Here is a 16,047-nt window from a genome sequence, read left to right as displayed (position 1 = left end):
TCAAGGTTTGCGTGGAAATCACAGGGGGATGACAGCAATTTTACAACCAAAAATGACCTGATTCTGAATTATGCGGGGAAAAAACAATGGTCTTTTTTAGTTTTTGTTTCGTAATGCCTATAATGATAATGAATTTGGATTGCCTAACTAATGGTGCAAGCTGATAATGGTGCAAGCTGATATATTCTATCAGTCGGATACGAAGTACTAGTCGCAGCCACCAGATGGATAAGGTTCTGGACATTCCCAACCTAGTACCTGTATACGATTGGTAGAGGCGCATAAAAAAAGGTTATTTTAGCGATTCATTTTAGTTTCTTATCTAGTGTGTTTGGTGTAGTTTGTTGTATTGCTTTGTTTATGCATTCTTCTGCACGAGAGAAAAGTTAATTATTAGTGAAAACTTTGAAAGAATTTAGGATCATACTCTTACCGTGTGTGCTGTTCTTTTAATTCTACGTATATAATTTTCTGGTATATAATGAGTCATAAATTTGTTTTTCAATATTACGGTTTCCTTCTAGTATTGGCTGACAAAGCCTTTGCTCTTCATAAAGTTTTCTGTTTGTGGACAGTAGGTTTTTTTTCTGATATACAGGCTTTAAAGATGGCAGAAGCTGTGCCAGAAGAAGAATTGACCATTCCGAGAGCTGCTATGAACAAAATGATTAAAGAGATTGTTCCCAGTGTCCGAGTTGCCAATGAAGCTAGAGAATTGATTCTTAACTGTTGTTCTGAGTTCATACACCTTTTGGCTTCAGAGGCTAATGAAATTTGTACTCAGCAACAGAAAAAGACTATTAATGCAGAGCATATACTTGGAGGTAATTGTTACAAATGTTGTAAAGTAATGGAAAGGAAAAATAATCTAACACACATGGTTGTAGCATTAGATAGGCTTGGATTCAATGACTACCGTACTGATGCTGAAGCAGTGTTGAAAGATTGTAAAGCTGTTGCTGCCAAAAGGAGGCGCCAAAGTACAAGGTTGGAAAACTTGGGAATTCCAGAAGAAGAGCTATTGAGACAGTAAGTTTTATCACTTTTTTATGATTTAATTAGTCTAATACATATTTTTTAAAATATAGACAGCAGGAATTATTTGCCAAAGCCAGAGAAGAACAAGCTGCTGCTGAGCAGCAACAGTGGCTACAACTTCAAGCAGAGGCTCAAATGTCCTTGCAGCAACAACAGGGAGATGTTCCATCAAATTCAGAAGATGGAGAATACTCTTAGAAGATTGTTTGTGAAATTTGATTCAATACATACAAAATTTGATTTCTAGAATGAGCTTAATGAAGTGTATTTGAAATATTTCTACTGTTGTCTTAATTATTATTTATCAGTACCATCCTAACATTCTTTACTTTTGTACTTGAAGCATTATTTATACTACTCAGATACCTCATATTTGGAAAGAATTTAACTGCATGACTTATTGCATAATTAACAAGTTATTTTTCATTTTGAATGCTTAACAATTCGACAAGCCGCAAATCGACTTTATATCAGTATAATAAGGTTTGAGAGGATAAATAACATGGACAAACCAAGCCTTTGATCGACATCTAAGTGTTACGAGATTACGAGAAATTCAACTTTATCATAGTGGTATTGGACAAAAGTACGTGTGTCGTGGTGGAAAAAGAAGTTATATATAAATATGAAAAGGCAAAAGTGAAATTCCAAACATTATTTCTTTTTTCGACTAAGCAATCTTGCTTTCTGTAAAATTGCAAAAACATTGTTAGACCATATCTTAAAAGTAGAGCAAATAAACTGGACGACTTACCAAAGTTCCCTCGTCAGTTTTCGATTTAGCATAGCCATAACTTGAACTACTCTGTAATTTTTTCTGTTTCACAGCTTGCTTAGCTTTATCCAAACTGAATCCGCGAAAGAAGAATGAATTGTTGTGTTAATAAAATAAATAAAAAAATTAATAAAATATAAAAAAGGCTTACTTTTCTTTGATAATACGTTGCTGTTCACGATTCCAAATATCTTTAAAATCTGACGCAAACGTAGACCACAAACCAAAGAAATCCTTTGGGTCGAGCTCTGAATTTTTTTTAGGTGTGAATTTGAAATATTTCAAAACGGCTTCAAATCTACAAGAGAAAATAAATGACCAGTAATGACAATTTAATAGTCAAACTTCTTCCTATTATAATTACCTTTGTTTGCATTCTGTCAAATTTTCTTCTTCCTCGGATAGTGACTTTTTTGCTAAAAGAAAAATAGATTTAAAAACACAAGAAAATTGTAAACTCATTTCATGAGATCCAAACCTTGCACAAAAAAAGACTCCATTTTTTCCTTGAATGGCTCCAAATGTATCTCCTCCGATGCCGCTATTACTTGGTTAGCTTTTTGTTCAATACCTGCAAAAAATAACAATAAATTTAATTGCGATTCGAATTAGCTACCTCATAAAAAAAAAGTTGTACCTTCAATTTCTTTATTTAGCTGTCTAAGACTAGCTTCTAGCTCTTCGAATTTTAAGTGTCCAGCTTTATCCAAGTCAGTCGGCTCTGGTAGCGGCATGCGAGCATCATTCGTTCCAGCCTTTTCATCGAATTTCTAATCTCACATACAGTACGATATCCATTATTTCACAATTATTAAAATTTTAACTCATGTAAAACATTACCTGAATGTAAACTTTGACAACGTAGAAAATTAAAGTGAGCGTATTGTCTTTACTTTTTACATCTTTAATTTTTGGAAGAATATCGATAGCAAAACCATCTGCTTGTCCGCGCTGACGATTGCCTCCGTTCATATAATTTCCAAGCGCAAGAATGATACCCAGGACACGAGAAACTTCGACACTCGTCATCAATTTGTCACATATTAGCTGAGAATAAATTCCAAAATAAAGTAAGCATGGGAAAAATGTGAATAAAAAACATTCACTACTAGATTTTAAAATACTTACTTTGAGATTATTGAGCGGATTTGAGATGGCGGTGAGAATTTCAAAGAAACTGTTTTGAAACATAAAGCACGCTACACGCTCAGAAAAACTTGGTATGTTGGCCAGCTCGAGTAGGAAATTTTCTGGCTTGTCCATGATAGCATCTGGCTGTTGTTCCAAAGTTATGCGCATTGTAGCTAATTCATCTTCCGTGGCTCGTAATTCGAAAATCTTTTGAAGAGTCTCGAGGTCAATCACAGAGGTGTCTAAGTTGTAAACGGCACTTTCCACTTCTTGGACATCCAAGTGGCGACTCGATATTAAAATACCAACCATTTGAGACCGCTTATTGTCCAAAACTGAAATGGAGTAAACATAAATATTAATACCAACACAACAGAATTTAACTGATTCTTTACTCACTTTTGACAGTTTGTTGTTTCACCGGTTTACTCTCTGCTTTTGGTTTCACTGGTTTCGCGACAACAACCTGTCGCGAAAATAGGTCAGAAAAGTCATCCCAACTTTCGGGAGCGATCTCTTCCAACTTATCCCACAATGTCGAGCTAGACAAGTAATAAAGTATGCTTGATTGGTTTTTGAAACGTTTTGGATCAACAAAACCTACTTGCTGTCAACTGTGTTTGGTGTGACAGTCATCGGGGGCTGGTATGGTATTAAAATCCTTGTCCAATATAAAGGTTTCATCGGTAGCTTGGGATCAACTGGGTTCTAAAGAAATCATATGTTTCTAAATATTCTTTTCGGCAAAGAGTTTTATAACGACTTACCTTTCGGGCAACGGGTTTGTTGAAATTCCAACCTCCTTGAGGTGGAGCTGGAAGCGACGGAGGAGAAGCAAGACCTCCGGGACCGTTTGAAAATAAATTAAGGAAAAATATTATTTTTTTTTTCTCGGGAAAAAATATTCAATAATTATTAAATGCTTTATATTATTTTTTAATTTATCAAATTTATTTTATTATATTAATTACCAGGAGGAGGAGGTGGTCCTCCCATAGGCGGAGGGGGTGGTGGTCCACCCATAGGCGGAGGGGGTGGTGGTCCACCCATCATTGGAGGAGGAGGTGGTGGTCCACCCATCATTGGAGGAGGAGGAGGTGGACCCCCCATCATTGGAGGAGGGGGTGGTGGAGGTGGTCCACCCATCATTGGAGGAGGAGGTGGAGGAGGTGGTCCACCCATCATTGGGGGTGGAGGAGGTGGGGGTGGTGGTCCTCCCATCATCGGAGGCGGAGGAGGCGGCGGCGGCGGCGGCGGCTATCGAATCGATTAATAATAGCGAAAAATAATCTCAATGCGGTAAAAAAATGCTATCATGAACGTACCTGTCCCCCTAACGATGTCGGAAACGGAGGCGGAGGTGGAGCGGGGGTAACCCCGGACCGGAAATGATCCGAAGACGAGAATGGGGGTGGAGGGGGCGGTGGAGGTGGAGCAGTCGATGAATAACTGTAACAATTTGACAATTTAATAAAAAAAACAATAAATCATGATGCATCAAATTTTGACATGATTAATTCTTGTTTTTCGTTGCAACCTTGGAGGTGGGACGTAAGGTGGAGGTTCAAGAGTTGGCCGGTTTTTAAGAACAGTGACTTCTTTAGTTAAACTGGCAATCGTTTCCTCCATTTCTTTGATTTTATGACGGAATTCAGCTTGAATTCGCAGAAGTTCCGCATCATGGTCTTGTCGTGCCTGTTGGAACGCTGCCAAATGTTCTTGTATGGATAAATACTCTCCTTTACATCGAGGAGTTCCTTTACTATTCATGTCAGGTCTACCCCATCTATACATTCGATCCATCTGAGAAAAAAATGCAAGTTATTCCGATACAAAACATTCAGGAGGTCTGAAATTGCACAATTAGGCCGACTAACCATAAATTTGTCGCACATTTGCCCATCTTCCAAAGGGCAAACAATGCCAATATTCAATAAATAATTAACAAAATGACTCATCAAAAGCCTCAGATCGGGCTTGCTAATAAGGAGCCTCAAGTAATGATCCTCATCAATAGAAGAGAGTAAATTTGAAACAAGCATTTGCCCTGTGTTATAATCAAATCCGGTGATATAAATGTTTAACATCAAATTGAATAAGTTTATACCTTCAAAATTTTCTAAGGAATTGAGATCATGTCGTTCAAGTGAAGAACGCATTTTTGGTGAGTTAAGTTGTTGCTTTTGTTCCATGGCCAAGTCATACGTAAGGCTTGCCACCTTTCGTAACACATTAGATTCTTTTTCTCCAGAAGCTAAAGTTTATGGAGAAAGAGGAAAAAAAAAGAAATATTATTATGAAATGGTTAGATAGTACACATCATTTAAAGTAAAAAATAATTACTGGAAGGATACGGAATTCCGAGATCACTAGGCTCGCGTCTAGTGGCATTTTGAGTGTGACTAAGAATTGCTGTGGCTGGAATTTCCACTTTCTTATGCCTTGTAAGAGTAAATGGTTGTCCATTGTTGGGCACATTAGAAGATCTATTAGCTCCATTATTGTTATGCCCCGATGAGGAGCCTCCATGTCCTCCAAGGTGCATCATATCTGGCATGTCAATTTCAATCTTTGTAGTGCTTGCCTGTATTAGAAAATAACAAGGAAAAATTTGTCAGCCCTTCATTAAACATACAATCTACAAGTTTTAACAAATGACCACAAAATCAAACTTACTGACTTGTTTTTCTCAGCATATATTTTGAAAATATGATATTTTGCTGCTGCAGCGTAGTAGAATAACAGACTGGGGACTTCGAGGGAGAGATAATTTAGCTGTCCTCTAGCAAGATGTTGATGTGGAGTTACTTGGGCGCAGGAACTCTTCTCATGCTTGGCAAAAAACTTCTTGTCAAACTGCTGGAAATTGTCCTTGATTTGTAACTGTTCTATTTCATTTGACCTTGAACACAGTTCTGTTGCATATGATGAAGTATCAGCATCCAATTCAATATTATCACTTGTCGGTTGTTCAAAACCACTTGACAATGAAACAGTTCCAGCATTTTCAAATTCTGAGACTTCTCTTAAACTGCAAGTTTCGGTATTGCTGTCCAATGGAAGATCAGGTACATTAATGCTATCCGATGTCTCGGAAACGATCAGCAGATTTTCATCACACGTCCAGGTGTGGTGATGAGCGATGTCTTGGTAACTGGACGGATCTTCTTCAGGCTCGTCCACATCAGCATAGAGAGTTTCTGATGTTAACGACTTCCCTATAACTATAACTTTGGACAATCGTTGAGGTGAAAAATTCTGTTCTTGTTGATCTCTTGTCCTGTCATCCGACAGTGTAGACGACGAACCACTGTTGTTTGGAACCTCATTTTGGAAAGGTGGGTTTGGTCCTTTTTCGGTTTCGGTTCCACCATTTTCGGTTCCAACCCGCGGATTCGAAATAAGCCGCCCCTTGGATTTTTGACTAGAACTACTTTTGTTGCCCATTGCTGCGGAGTCGGAGCTGCTGCGATTTCGGAAAAACGGAGAATTCTCTAATTCAGAGTTAGCCGATTTATCTTCGGGAATCGACGAGCTGCAACTTTCAAAGTCGCCCAAGTCGCTCAAGTCATCAACCAAGTTTCCATTCCAATCTTCCTGCTGCGTCCACAATATAGAAAATAATGTCACATTATTTTAAAAAATTTATGAATTCTACCTTAGCGTAGCGGGACTGATCGTCGAGCGTCAGAGGTTGATCGTTTATTAGCAACAAGGGCAAATCGTTTGACAAGCCAACGTTAAGGGCTTCGATGGTGCCTTCCGGATTACGATCATCTCCGTATCCATTATTTTCGTCGTTCCTTTGTTTATCTAATAAATCAATATTAACTGGAAACGCTTGTTGTTGATCAGATAGTGCCGCGTCTTGCAGCACTGGTTCCGGATAGCTAGATTGGCTGTTGGCCTCCACTCGAGCCGCACTAAATGCGTCAAAACTGTACGTAGTTCTAAACGATGTATTAGAACGATCCGAGTCAGATTCTAGCTGCTGTCCGTCTGGAGATCGATGAGAGGGGTTCGGACTGCTGCAATGAGGAGTGATTGGAGATAAAGTCGATTGAGTAAGTGAGTTTCGTTGTTTGGCCTAATTTAAACCAAAATTGAAACATGACGTTTGCTCTTGACGTGTGTTATTTACAGTATAGTAACTAGGGTAACAACTCACTTTGAAGGCGTTGGTTCGAACAAGGCGAGGCAGTTCGGAGTCGGGATCGATTGACGAAATGGAAAGGAGACGGGGACCTGCAGCGAGCTCCGATTGATCCGAGGTAGACAGATGACGGCCGAGTTTATTCAAACGCTGTCCAAATTCTTTGACGCCACGAACTTTTTCCACAAACAAGCTCTTCAACGCTAGAGCTTTAGTGTGTTTGTTGGTGATCAACGACAACTGGTCAGCCGACGTAGCTCTCTTCGTGGAACTGCAGCTCGGCGATTGCGCACTGCCGTTGCCGCTGCTGCAGCTGCTCTCGTTATCTGGCTCACAATAGTCGTTGGTTGCCATAGCGACCTTAGGATCCCTGTGTACATGGGCACAGTAATATCCCTTCCCGATCACCTGGAAATAAGAAAATAAGGGCTAGACAAGAATTTTATTACACGTGGTCGGCAGATTCCACTTCCTAATTTTTGTTCTCATTCTCTCAACCATTACAATGTTACGACCAATAACGAGACGAAAGCTTTTTATGTGTGATTTCTCATCCGATAGAGCGTACGATTACTAAATCGGCGTGTCTCCTACACATGATGATAATGACATTCCAGTCCAACAACAAAATAAAACTTACGTCACGTCGGTCAATACGACGTACGGGAGGCCAATTCTTGTCAGAGGCAACAGGTAGAAATGAGACTGGAGCCTTTTTAACACATAGACACACACAAGTCACAATACAGAGACTGAGTTTGACACGACCTAAGTAGTTCGCCCTGATGGCAAGCTCTTCCCGCCCGCTACTGACGAGATTTTGTGTAATATAAGAGGAAGGGTTTTTAATCCAGTAGAGGGCGATCAGAGAGCATGCATACAAGTAACAAAGAGAGAAAGATAAATGAAAGATAACCTTGCCTAGGCTCGCGCGCCGTAGCCAGACAAATATAGCAAATAAATAAAGAGGAAGCGGAAAGGGGGGAGAGAATGAGGGGAGAACTCACTTACGTACTATGTTGTGCTATTTCCTCATTTTCAAATAAAGGTGTGGGATATTTGAATTGTCGTTTCCTTTTTTCTTTATCCACTATAGCTTTATGAAAGACTCATGATATTTCTATATCGCGCATTTTTCTGGTATAGTCTTCATAAATGAAAATAATTGCGTCACTAGGTCTACACATGTCCAAAATGTAATTTTACATCCAACAGGTATCCAACTTCCAACTACCTATAAATGCGGGCGATGTGGCCTGAACGCGCGATGCCGGCGATGCGCCAGCCGCCAAGCCCGCCAGGCGGCCAGGCCGGCCGGGCCTAATTTTGTAACCGAAACACTGAGAAGAGGCTTCATTAAAACTTGTTGTTTACATCGAGTAGTGTTCTCTTCCTTCCAGTTGTTAATTCCACTTTTTTTTAAAGATTAGATAGAATAGAATCTCATGCAAAATGGAAGATAAAGAAGGTGAACCGTAGAATTTCATTTGTTATAAAAAAATTGTGGTGGCTAAAATATCTAAATTGTGATTGCAGAGCGCATTGAAACTCCGTTAGTGGCGATTGTGATTGATGCTACTCCTGCCAAAAAATTCGCAAGTCAAGCAATAATTGATAATGGATCTACAATGATGAATAGAATTTTTGATGCCTTGATTGGATTTGGAAATGCCCACTTGATGCAAGGCTCTCACAACAAACTGGCAGTCATTGCCTGCAACAGCAAGTCTACGTAAGTGATTTAAAAAATTTTATCTTACAAGACTTATTCATAAGACAATGACCATCTTATATATTTTTTTAATAGAAAGTTTTTGTACCCTTCCGAAAATGGGAATTCTAAATCCTACCATAACCGACCTGGGCAGTATGACATGTTTGCAAAAGTTGATTCCGATATTCGTCATGGCCTTTCAGAGCTAATCTTGAAAGATTCAATTGACCATGATTCTACTACATCAGACTCATTATTAGGGGGAGCTATGGCTCGTGCTCTGTGCCACATTCATAAAGTTCAAAGGGAACTTAGTTTGAGTCATCAGTTAAAACCACGCATACTTGTTGTTAGTGGCAGTTCTGACAGTGCTTTGCAGTACATGACCTTTATGAATGTGTTCTTCACAGCTCAGAAAGAGGTAATATGCTTACTTTAAAATCAATATTTTTTAAGAAAATAGTAAGAATGTTTCTCTTTTACAGAATGTTGTGATTGACTGTTGCATGATGGATACTGATTCTGGATTACTACAACAAGGCTGTGACATAACTGGAGGGCAATACTTACGAATTCCTACTGTTGTTGGATTACTGGAGTATTTGCTGTGGGTTTTCCTTCCAGGTCCATCTTGTAGATCCAAAATTGTCTTGCCACCTCCTACAAAAGTTGATTACAGAGCAGCTTGCTTCTGCCACCACAAACTAGTTGATATTGGATGGGTCTGCTCTGTTTGTCTTTCAAGTAAGTTAATGGTTTTTATCATTACTCTTCACTTTCAGTAACTTATTGCTTGTTTCTAGTTTTCTGCAAATTCAGCATTCTTTGTACCACATGTAACACAGAATTCAAACTTAATAGACCTGCAATCGTACCCTCCAAACCGAAGAAGCGTCCTCGAATGGAATAAATGGAAGATACAGTGAAAAATTAATTATTGCCCAAAAAGCTCTGACTGAAGCTCAATTTAGCACTTTGCTGTAAATTTCCGTGGCATACAAAAAGAAATTGTTTTGTACATGACCATTCAATGTTTCTTGGGTTTCTCTTTAGTCTCTACTGGTCTCTACTCTATACTCTCTAGTCTCTACTCTTTATGAAGAAAGAAAAAAAATTAAGACTAAAAAGACTGATTGTTATAACTATACTTTTCTTAGTGGCAGAGATATTGTTAGGTTAGTTCGATTGTTAGGTTATCTCTGATTTAAAATTTCGATTTTTTTAGAAAAAATTAACAATTTAAAAAAAAAATGAAAATTTTTAACAAAATGAAAATGTAGCTTTACTTCACCAAATTTTGAATAGCTTTTCGTCTGCTAGGTATCTTGAAAAGAGACAAGGCAAGGTTAACTATATAAGAGTTTTCAAAAGAATAATAATTTAGATTACGTACCGTTAATTTCCGGATGTTTACAAATAATTTGAGATTGGTTTCACGTTACATATACGCTCGCACAATGACCAACGCAGCGTTAGCCGCTAGAAACAGAATCGTATGGATGGATCTAGAGGTGAATTGGTTTCCAAGGAACAAGTCAAAAATTAGTTTTTTATAAGCTAATTTTCTTTATAGATGACGGGGTTGGACGACACCAAGGACCACATTCTTGAAGCTGCTTGTCTTATCACTGATCAAGACTTGAACATTGTTGCTGAAGGTCCTAACATCATCATTAATCAACCTGATAGCATCTTAGATGGAATGGTTATATCTATTATATTATATTATTCTTATATATTATATTATATATTCTATCTTATAATATAGGGAGAGTGGTGTAAAAAAACACATGGAGAGGTTTCAAATAATTCATTCAATACTGTTTATCCAAATCATAACACTTACTTTCTTTCAGTCTGGGTTAACAGAAGCATGTAGAAATAGTAATATCAGTGTTGAAGAAGCTCAAGAAAAGCTTGTTGATTTTATTGGTCGTTATACTAACCCCGGAGAATGCCCGCTGGCTGGGAATTCCATTGGTGAAGATAAAAGATTTCTGTACAAGTACATGCCCAAACTCATAAACCATCTGCACTACCGGATAATAGATGTTTCAACCATCAAGGAATTGGGAAGGTAATAAATTAATTTAAACTTTTTTTTTTAAATCATTAGCAAAATACATCTGGAATTAGGAGGTGGTATCCAGATGTTTTGAAAAATGCTCCCCCAAAATCCTTAACTCATAGAGCCATGGATGACATAAAAGAAAGTCTGATGGAACTGAGCTTCTACAAAGCAAATATTTTCAAATGAAAACACATTATTTATGTAACAGTCTACTACCTTTATTCACACCCACCCACAAATCAAACTGTAAATACAATGCAGTTATTGGATTGCATGTACTGTGTTCAAAGGGATGTCAAATATAATGCTAATGAAACAGCAGCTGCAAGGACAACATACCCTGTGCTTTGAATTCCCTTAATTGTGAGGTTGAAACCAGTATCCCACACAAGGTGTCTCATTCCATTAATCAGGTGATAGGAAAATGGAAAAGCAATGAGAAACTTCCCAGCCAATACAATAAGTGGAAGGTGTGCAGCTTCCAACATTCCCAAATAATGTGGAAATGATGCAGGCAATACCATGGCACCTATCAGATTACAAATAAAGCATATTAAAACATATTTATTGATGTAAAGATTGATTGATGAAATTACCAATAGCTAGACCATACATCAGTCCATTTTGTGCAAGACCAGTAAAACGATGTGTAATGGACAAAGCCATATTAGACTGGAATTGGTAAATAGATAGATGGGGAGAAATTGGCCGTTGCAACCTCTTATTCTTATCTTCAAAATTTTCATTTGAAAGGGGTTTAGCACGATTAGCTTCGACGCTTTTAATTCCGAACGTAGAGGCTGACACAGTGTGTTGCCTGCAGCAATTAATAAGGGGAAACGTTAAAATATGTTAAATCATCCTTCACCAAAACATCTACCATGATTTGACCGGAGCTGCTGTGAGTAGCCGGGTTTGGGTAGTATTTTTTAAGATGGTACTAATAAAAACAAAATTAAAAACATATTTAGAAAAAAACTGGTTCTAGATATTAGGAAAGTTTTAAAAAATTGTTTTATATTTTATTTCTACCGTAAAAGCGCCATATTTGTTATTGCACAGCAGTAGCGAATACTGATTTCGTTCGCGAGGTTGACGGATCAAATTTATGGCAATAGTTTCAATTACTTAACAGTTTTCAAATTTTTTATTCTAACATAAGAAAAACTTGAAAAAAACAACAATTTTCATATCCTTTTCAAATTCTGTAAATAATAAGTGGATAATAAGAAAATTGGTCGTACGCGTCGTACGTGTACGTCCCTCTCCCTTTTCCAACCCATGCCCAACCTTTAGAATGCTTGGGGCGTTTCCTACTGCCTTCCCAATGCTAAAGCATAGTTTTTATCCTAAAATTTAACTTTTTACTCAGCTAACATTAGTTAAAGAGAAATATTTCAAAACTGGTAAGTGAACTTTGTGTAGCGGTTTTCATTCTAACAGAAATTTATATGTAAAAAAAAGTATTTTGAAACGGATTGTTGTTTTGAATGCTCAAAATAGAACAAATTTCGCTAGTCTCCCTTGAGATGGGCAACGGTATATATTTTGGAAGTTTTCCTCTGAAAAGTACTCTGGTTTCCAATCAACACCCGGATAAATCTTTCGCCTTTTACTAAAGATTTCCGTGGTTGGGAGCAATTGATGAGTCTATATGACTAATTTTTCGAAAGCCTGGTCTTCTGACCGGGCATCCTAACAAATAAAATAAATCGGATAAGTAGGAATCTGAAGATTAATTCAGGTTTTTAAGTTTTTTCATTGCGATTGCGTCGTTCTATATATACGCTCATAGCAATATTCTATTTATTCAAATAGGTGATGAAACAACAATATCTAAAACTCAAAATTGCTTTCTACAATCAAAATATTTCTTCAATTTGTTTGCTTAATTTAGATCAAAAGGCAGTCCAAATTCAACATATAATTAGGAAAGTAAGGAAACCAATTTTAATGATTCCACAATCAAGTACAATAAGTTTCATACCGCATGTCACATTAAGTAAAATAGCGCTGGACCTAGTGCAGATTAAACATATCTGAATACCCAACAAATTACCTAGAGGTTAACTAAGGTAGGGTGTAAGATAGGGTATTCCCACCCTCAGTTATAACTCAGGATAATGGCAATAGCAATACTCAGACGTGTCAGTCGAAAAAGTTTCGAATTCCCCAGATCCCTCACAAAACATTCAGACAGCGGCAAATCAATTCACACCAGAATAAGTAAAACCACGTCGACACTATTGGGTCGTAGTAAACTCTATTTGCTCGAATATAATATTTTGGTTTACACAGATTTGTCAAATCTCAATCTGTATTGCAATGCAGAATGACGCAACGGAATATTTTATTCTTGGTTTGAATAGACAACATCCGAAAAACGTCCACGTTTACAATAAACAAGGCAAAGTCCTTTAAAAAATATATACCATAAATCCGAATATGAGTGACATTGCCCAATAGTAAACAAAAAACTCGCAATTCTGGATAGGCTAATTCGGTAGTTTTGTAGTTTATGAAGCAATTAGCTGTCTGTCAGCCCATACAAAAAAATGAAAACTGAGAAGATCGTAAAAAAATAAGTTAGCTGCCATTTATCTTCGCTGGCCATTTATCAAGTTCTTCGACCTTGGTCAAGAATAAAAATAGAAAATTTTAACTGCTGAAGTGAAACGTATTAAAGCGGAAAAAGCAGCATTTGTCTCGCAATCCTATCAGCTGCTGAGTATGCAAATATGCAAGTATCACGTTAATTACATCAATTTGTTCTTCCGATTGTAACTGAATACTGACTAAGACAACTAACTATAACCGGTTAGAGACCAAAAATTAATTAACTCAAACATTAAGCAGTAAAACTGGATTCCTAATTGACTTAAAAAAATGGTTTCCGTCGACAAACAAATCACAATTTCTTTTTTTATAGCATCAAATTTCAGGTTACCAGTACCTAGAGGCGAGACGGTATCATATGAAAGAACTTTGTTTTTATTGAAACGAAAATTTAACAAATATATTCATGAACCAAGCTGCATTGAGCTTAACCAGTTGGTAAAAAAAAATCAATTATTGAGAAGTGAGGACAAGAGAATGAGGATGGAGAAAGCTCGTTATTTGTTAGCACAGTTTTTGCCTTTTGGCATGATTTTCTGATCTGATTTGATTAACCCTTGTGATATTTTTTGTGGTAAACAGGAACTGGATAGTACACAGGGGGTGGATGATAAACTGGACGGTAGACCGGAACTGGGTGATAGGAACGATGTTTGTAATATTTCTTCAAGAAGTGTTCGTCTCCGGCCAGATCGTGGATTTCACCACCAACCGCCTCGCCCACCTCAGCTTCCATTGGATTAGCCAAAGAGACGGTCGCCCAGACCATCACAAGAGCAACAAGAATCTTGACACAAGAAGAGATATCAAAAGTGATCAAAATGCCTTTAAAGTTTAAAACATCAGCGACTTACCATCACGAGCTTCATTTTGCGTAAGAACGAAAGAACTGTCTACGTTACAAGATCTTGGACAATATTGGAATGAATATCAACCTGATGACCACCTCTATATATACAGCAAGACCCACCTCCCGTGTGTTACCATTACATAATTTGTTTCGAGCTTCTCGCAGCTCACGATGATTTTGCGTTTTTTGTAGCTCAGCCTTGCGTTCGGGAAGCTTCCGATGGCCATCAAAACGACCTTGACAAAAAGGCTGAAAGACAAAATGTTGGGTAAGTTCAACGATTCTCCCAGGTAACCCTTGCTTCCGTCTCAAAATCCGAACTATTTGAAATACCCAACGACACGCTTTGATAGGGTTTTCAATGCCAAGACATTCACTTTCCTCGGGCACACATGTATTACGTATTTCCTATTTTGAAACGTATTTCCTACAAAACTTGACACGACGGCGCGAATAATATGGGATTGACCTTTTGAGTTTTATTGAGTTTTATGGCATCAAAACAAGGCCGGTTGTCTGAACGCTACCCATTAGGGGCTGAAGGGATTAGTGCGACATTTTTTTTCTCTTAAAATAAAATGAAAATCGTGCATGCTGGTGTTGCAATTTCCCAACAGCCTAGACTACATCGTCGTTGTTTCCCTTGAACACAAAAATGCCGACTGCTCATGGCTTTCAAATTTACCTGAACGAGATGCGTCTCAAGGTTAGGTGGCATGGACGTTGAGATATATTTGGGATAAGAAGGCGGAACTCATTGTTACCTTGCTACGCCTCAACAAGCACGTTACCTTTTAGTATCGACACAGCCAATGCGAGTTGCGTAAAAATCATCGTCACCAACTAGATGGCTAATAGTTGTGCTGGCTGTATATAAAAGGCAGCAGAACATGGCAGTAATCATCACAATCCTGCCTGGAGTATCCCAGCGTTACCACCACAGTCTACATTTCTCTACAACATCATGAAGCTACTGATGGTAAGTCACTTAAATGTTAAAAAATGTGTTTTAAAAAATGAAAATGACAATTTTCAATTATTTTCAATGTTAAAGATTCTCGCTGCTCTTCTGGCGGTCTTGGTTGCCGTTACGTTGGCCAATCCGACGGAAACTGAAGCGGTCGACGGCGATGGCCAGCACGATCTTGTCGGAGACGAACACTTTTTGAAAAAGTACAAGAAACATTCCAAGCACCACGCCTATCCAGTCCATAGGGTGCAACATCACCCAGTTCCAGTTTATCATCCGGTCCCTGTTTACCATCCACGTCCCGTCTACCATCCAGTTCCAGTTTACCACAAAAAGTTCCACAAGGGTTAACCAGACTTTGTTTATCTGGAACTCAAGTTTTTTTCCAGTGAATGGAAACAGACATGCAGAGCTTAACCAAACAAAAAAAAACATACACACACACATCGAGCTTTCTCTACAAAGGCATCCTTCTTTTCACCTGTCAATCATTAAATAACTTGTTACGCGCAATACGTTTTACGGTATTTCCTTTTTTCACGATTTTTTAAATACAAGTTTTCTTTGAAAATAAAAGCAAACATTGTTCACGTCATTTTCTCCGATGCTATGCCAAACAATTGACGAAGAAAAGGAAGGCCTCATCTGTTGTGGCCAAGCTATTTGTTTTGTGGAGAGGACAACAGTTGCGGCAAGTTGATGAAGTTTAGAGAGAAATCCGCAGAGAAA

At 38.0% G+C, this 16,047-nt stretch overlaps 5 protein-coding genes, 2 long non-coding RNA genes and 1 other non-coding gene across 11 annotated transcripts; 5 read left to right on the top strand and 3 right to left on the bottom strand.

Moving 5' to 3' along the window:
* The first annotated feature begins 315 nt into the window (after positions 1 to 315).
* On the top strand, positions 316 to 1,287 carry LOC124194694 (protein Dr1-like). Of its 4 annotated transcripts, none has more exons than XM_046588986.1 (4): positions 316 to 474; positions 599 to 824; positions 888 to 1,029; positions 1,089 to 1,287. In XM_046588986.1, exons 2-4 carry the CDS (start codon positions 608 to 610, stop codon positions 1,234 to 1,236), a joined length of 507 nt encoding a protein of 168 aa, XP_046444942.1. In that variant the 5' UTR covers positions 316 to 474; positions 599 to 607; the 3' UTR covers positions 1,237 to 1,287. The 4 variants fall into 4 exon arrangements, with proteins under 4 accessions (XP_046444942.1, XP_046444943.1, XP_046444946.1 ...); XM_046588987.1 differs by having other exon boundaries at positions 325 to 474; positions 558 to 824; XM_046588990.1 differs by having other exon boundaries at positions 326 to 474; positions 579 to 824.
* LOC124194693 lies at positions 598 to 7,930 on the bottom strand. Its single transcript, XM_046588985.1, has 21 exons — positions 7,738 to 7,930; positions 7,113 to 7,505; positions 6,603 to 7,031; positions 5,621 to 6,544; positions 5,288 to 5,528; positions 5,052 to 5,198; positions 4,822 to 4,991; positions 4,482 to 4,747; positions 4,270 to 4,393; positions 3,916 to 4,201; positions 3,712 to 3,785; positions 3,549 to 3,652; positions 3,344 to 3,486; positions 2,942 to 3,279; positions 2,654 to 2,860; positions 2,451 to 2,583; positions 2,292 to 2,384; positions 2,178 to 2,229; positions 1,965 to 2,111; positions 1,793 to 1,886; positions 598 to 1,725 (listed from the first exon to the last, which is right to left on the bottom strand). Exons 2-21 carry the CDS (start codon positions 7,449 to 7,451, stop codon positions 1,693 to 1,695), a joined length of 4,344 nt encoding a protein of 1,447 aa, XP_046444941.1. The 5' UTR covers positions 7,452 to 7,505; positions 7,738 to 7,930; the 3' UTR covers positions 598 to 1,692.
* A 484-nt stretch (positions 7,931 to 8,414) lies between these two features.
* On the top strand, positions 8,415 to 9,834 carry LOC124194692 (general transcription factor IIH subunit 3-like). Its single transcript, XM_046588984.1, has 5 exons — positions 8,415 to 8,565; positions 8,634 to 8,829; positions 8,905 to 9,232; positions 9,297 to 9,555; positions 9,615 to 9,834. Exons 1-5 carry the CDS (start codon positions 8,550 to 8,552, stop codon positions 9,719 to 9,721), a joined length of 906 nt encoding a protein of 301 aa, XP_046444940.1. The 5' UTR covers positions 8,415 to 8,549; the 3' UTR covers positions 9,722 to 9,834.
* A 288-nt stretch (positions 9,835 to 10,122) lies between these two features.
* Positions 10,123 to 11,216, top strand: LOC124194689 (oligoribonuclease, mitochondrial-like). The gene is made up of 5 exons (XM_046588982.1): positions 10,123 to 10,322; positions 10,385 to 10,516; positions 10,580 to 10,609; positions 10,668 to 10,888; positions 10,948 to 11,216. Exons 1-5 carry the CDS (start codon positions 10,218 to 10,220, stop codon positions 11,066 to 11,068), a joined length of 609 nt encoding a protein of 202 aa, XP_046444938.1. The 5' UTR covers positions 10,123 to 10,217; the 3' UTR covers positions 11,069 to 11,216.
* Positions 11,084 to 12,063, bottom strand: LOC124194690 (succinate dehydrogenase cytochrome b560 subunit, mitochondrial-like). Its single transcript, XM_046588983.1, has 4 exons — positions 11,915 to 12,063; positions 11,763 to 11,822; positions 11,479 to 11,699; positions 11,084 to 11,411 (listed from the first exon to the last, which is right to left on the bottom strand). The coding sequence occupies exons 1-4, from the start codon at positions 11,926 to 11,928 to the stop codon at positions 11,167 to 11,169; spliced, it is 540 nt and encodes a 179-aa protein (XP_046444939.1). The 5' UTR covers positions 11,929 to 12,063; the 3' UTR covers positions 11,084 to 11,166.
* A 388-nt stretch (positions 12,064 to 12,451) lies between these two features.
* LOC124195141 lies at positions 12,452 to 12,575 on the top strand. Its single transcript, XR_006875149.1, has one exon. It is a non-coding gene; the product is annotated as a U5 spliceosomal RNA (small nuclear RNA).
* Positions 12,576 to 13,855: 1,280 nt separating this feature from the next.
* On the bottom strand, positions 13,856 to 14,488 carry LOC124194691. The gene is made up of 2 exons (XR_006875028.1): positions 14,353 to 14,488; positions 13,856 to 14,285 (listed from the first exon to the last, which is right to left on the bottom strand). It is a non-coding gene; the product is annotated as an uncharacterized LOC124194691 (long non-coding RNA).
* A 575-nt stretch (positions 14,489 to 15,063) lies between these two features.
* LOC124194688 lies at positions 15,064 to 15,894 on the top strand. Its single transcript, XR_006875027.1, has 2 exons — positions 15,064 to 15,327; positions 15,403 to 15,894. It is a non-coding gene; the product is annotated as an uncharacterized LOC124194688 (long non-coding RNA).
* The last annotated feature ends 153 nt before the right edge of the window (positions 15,895 to 16,047 follow it).

Source organism: Daphnia pulex, chromosome 5 (assembly GCF_021134715.1).
Source record: "Daphnia pulex isolate KAP4 chromosome 5, ASM2113471v1".
NCBI classification, from domain to species: domain Eukaryota; kingdom Metazoa; phylum Arthropoda; class Branchiopoda; order Diplostraca; family Daphniidae; genus Daphnia; species Daphnia pulex.
Note: the sequence above shows the minus strand (reverse complement) of the source record. Positions and strands in the feature narration are given on the sequence as shown.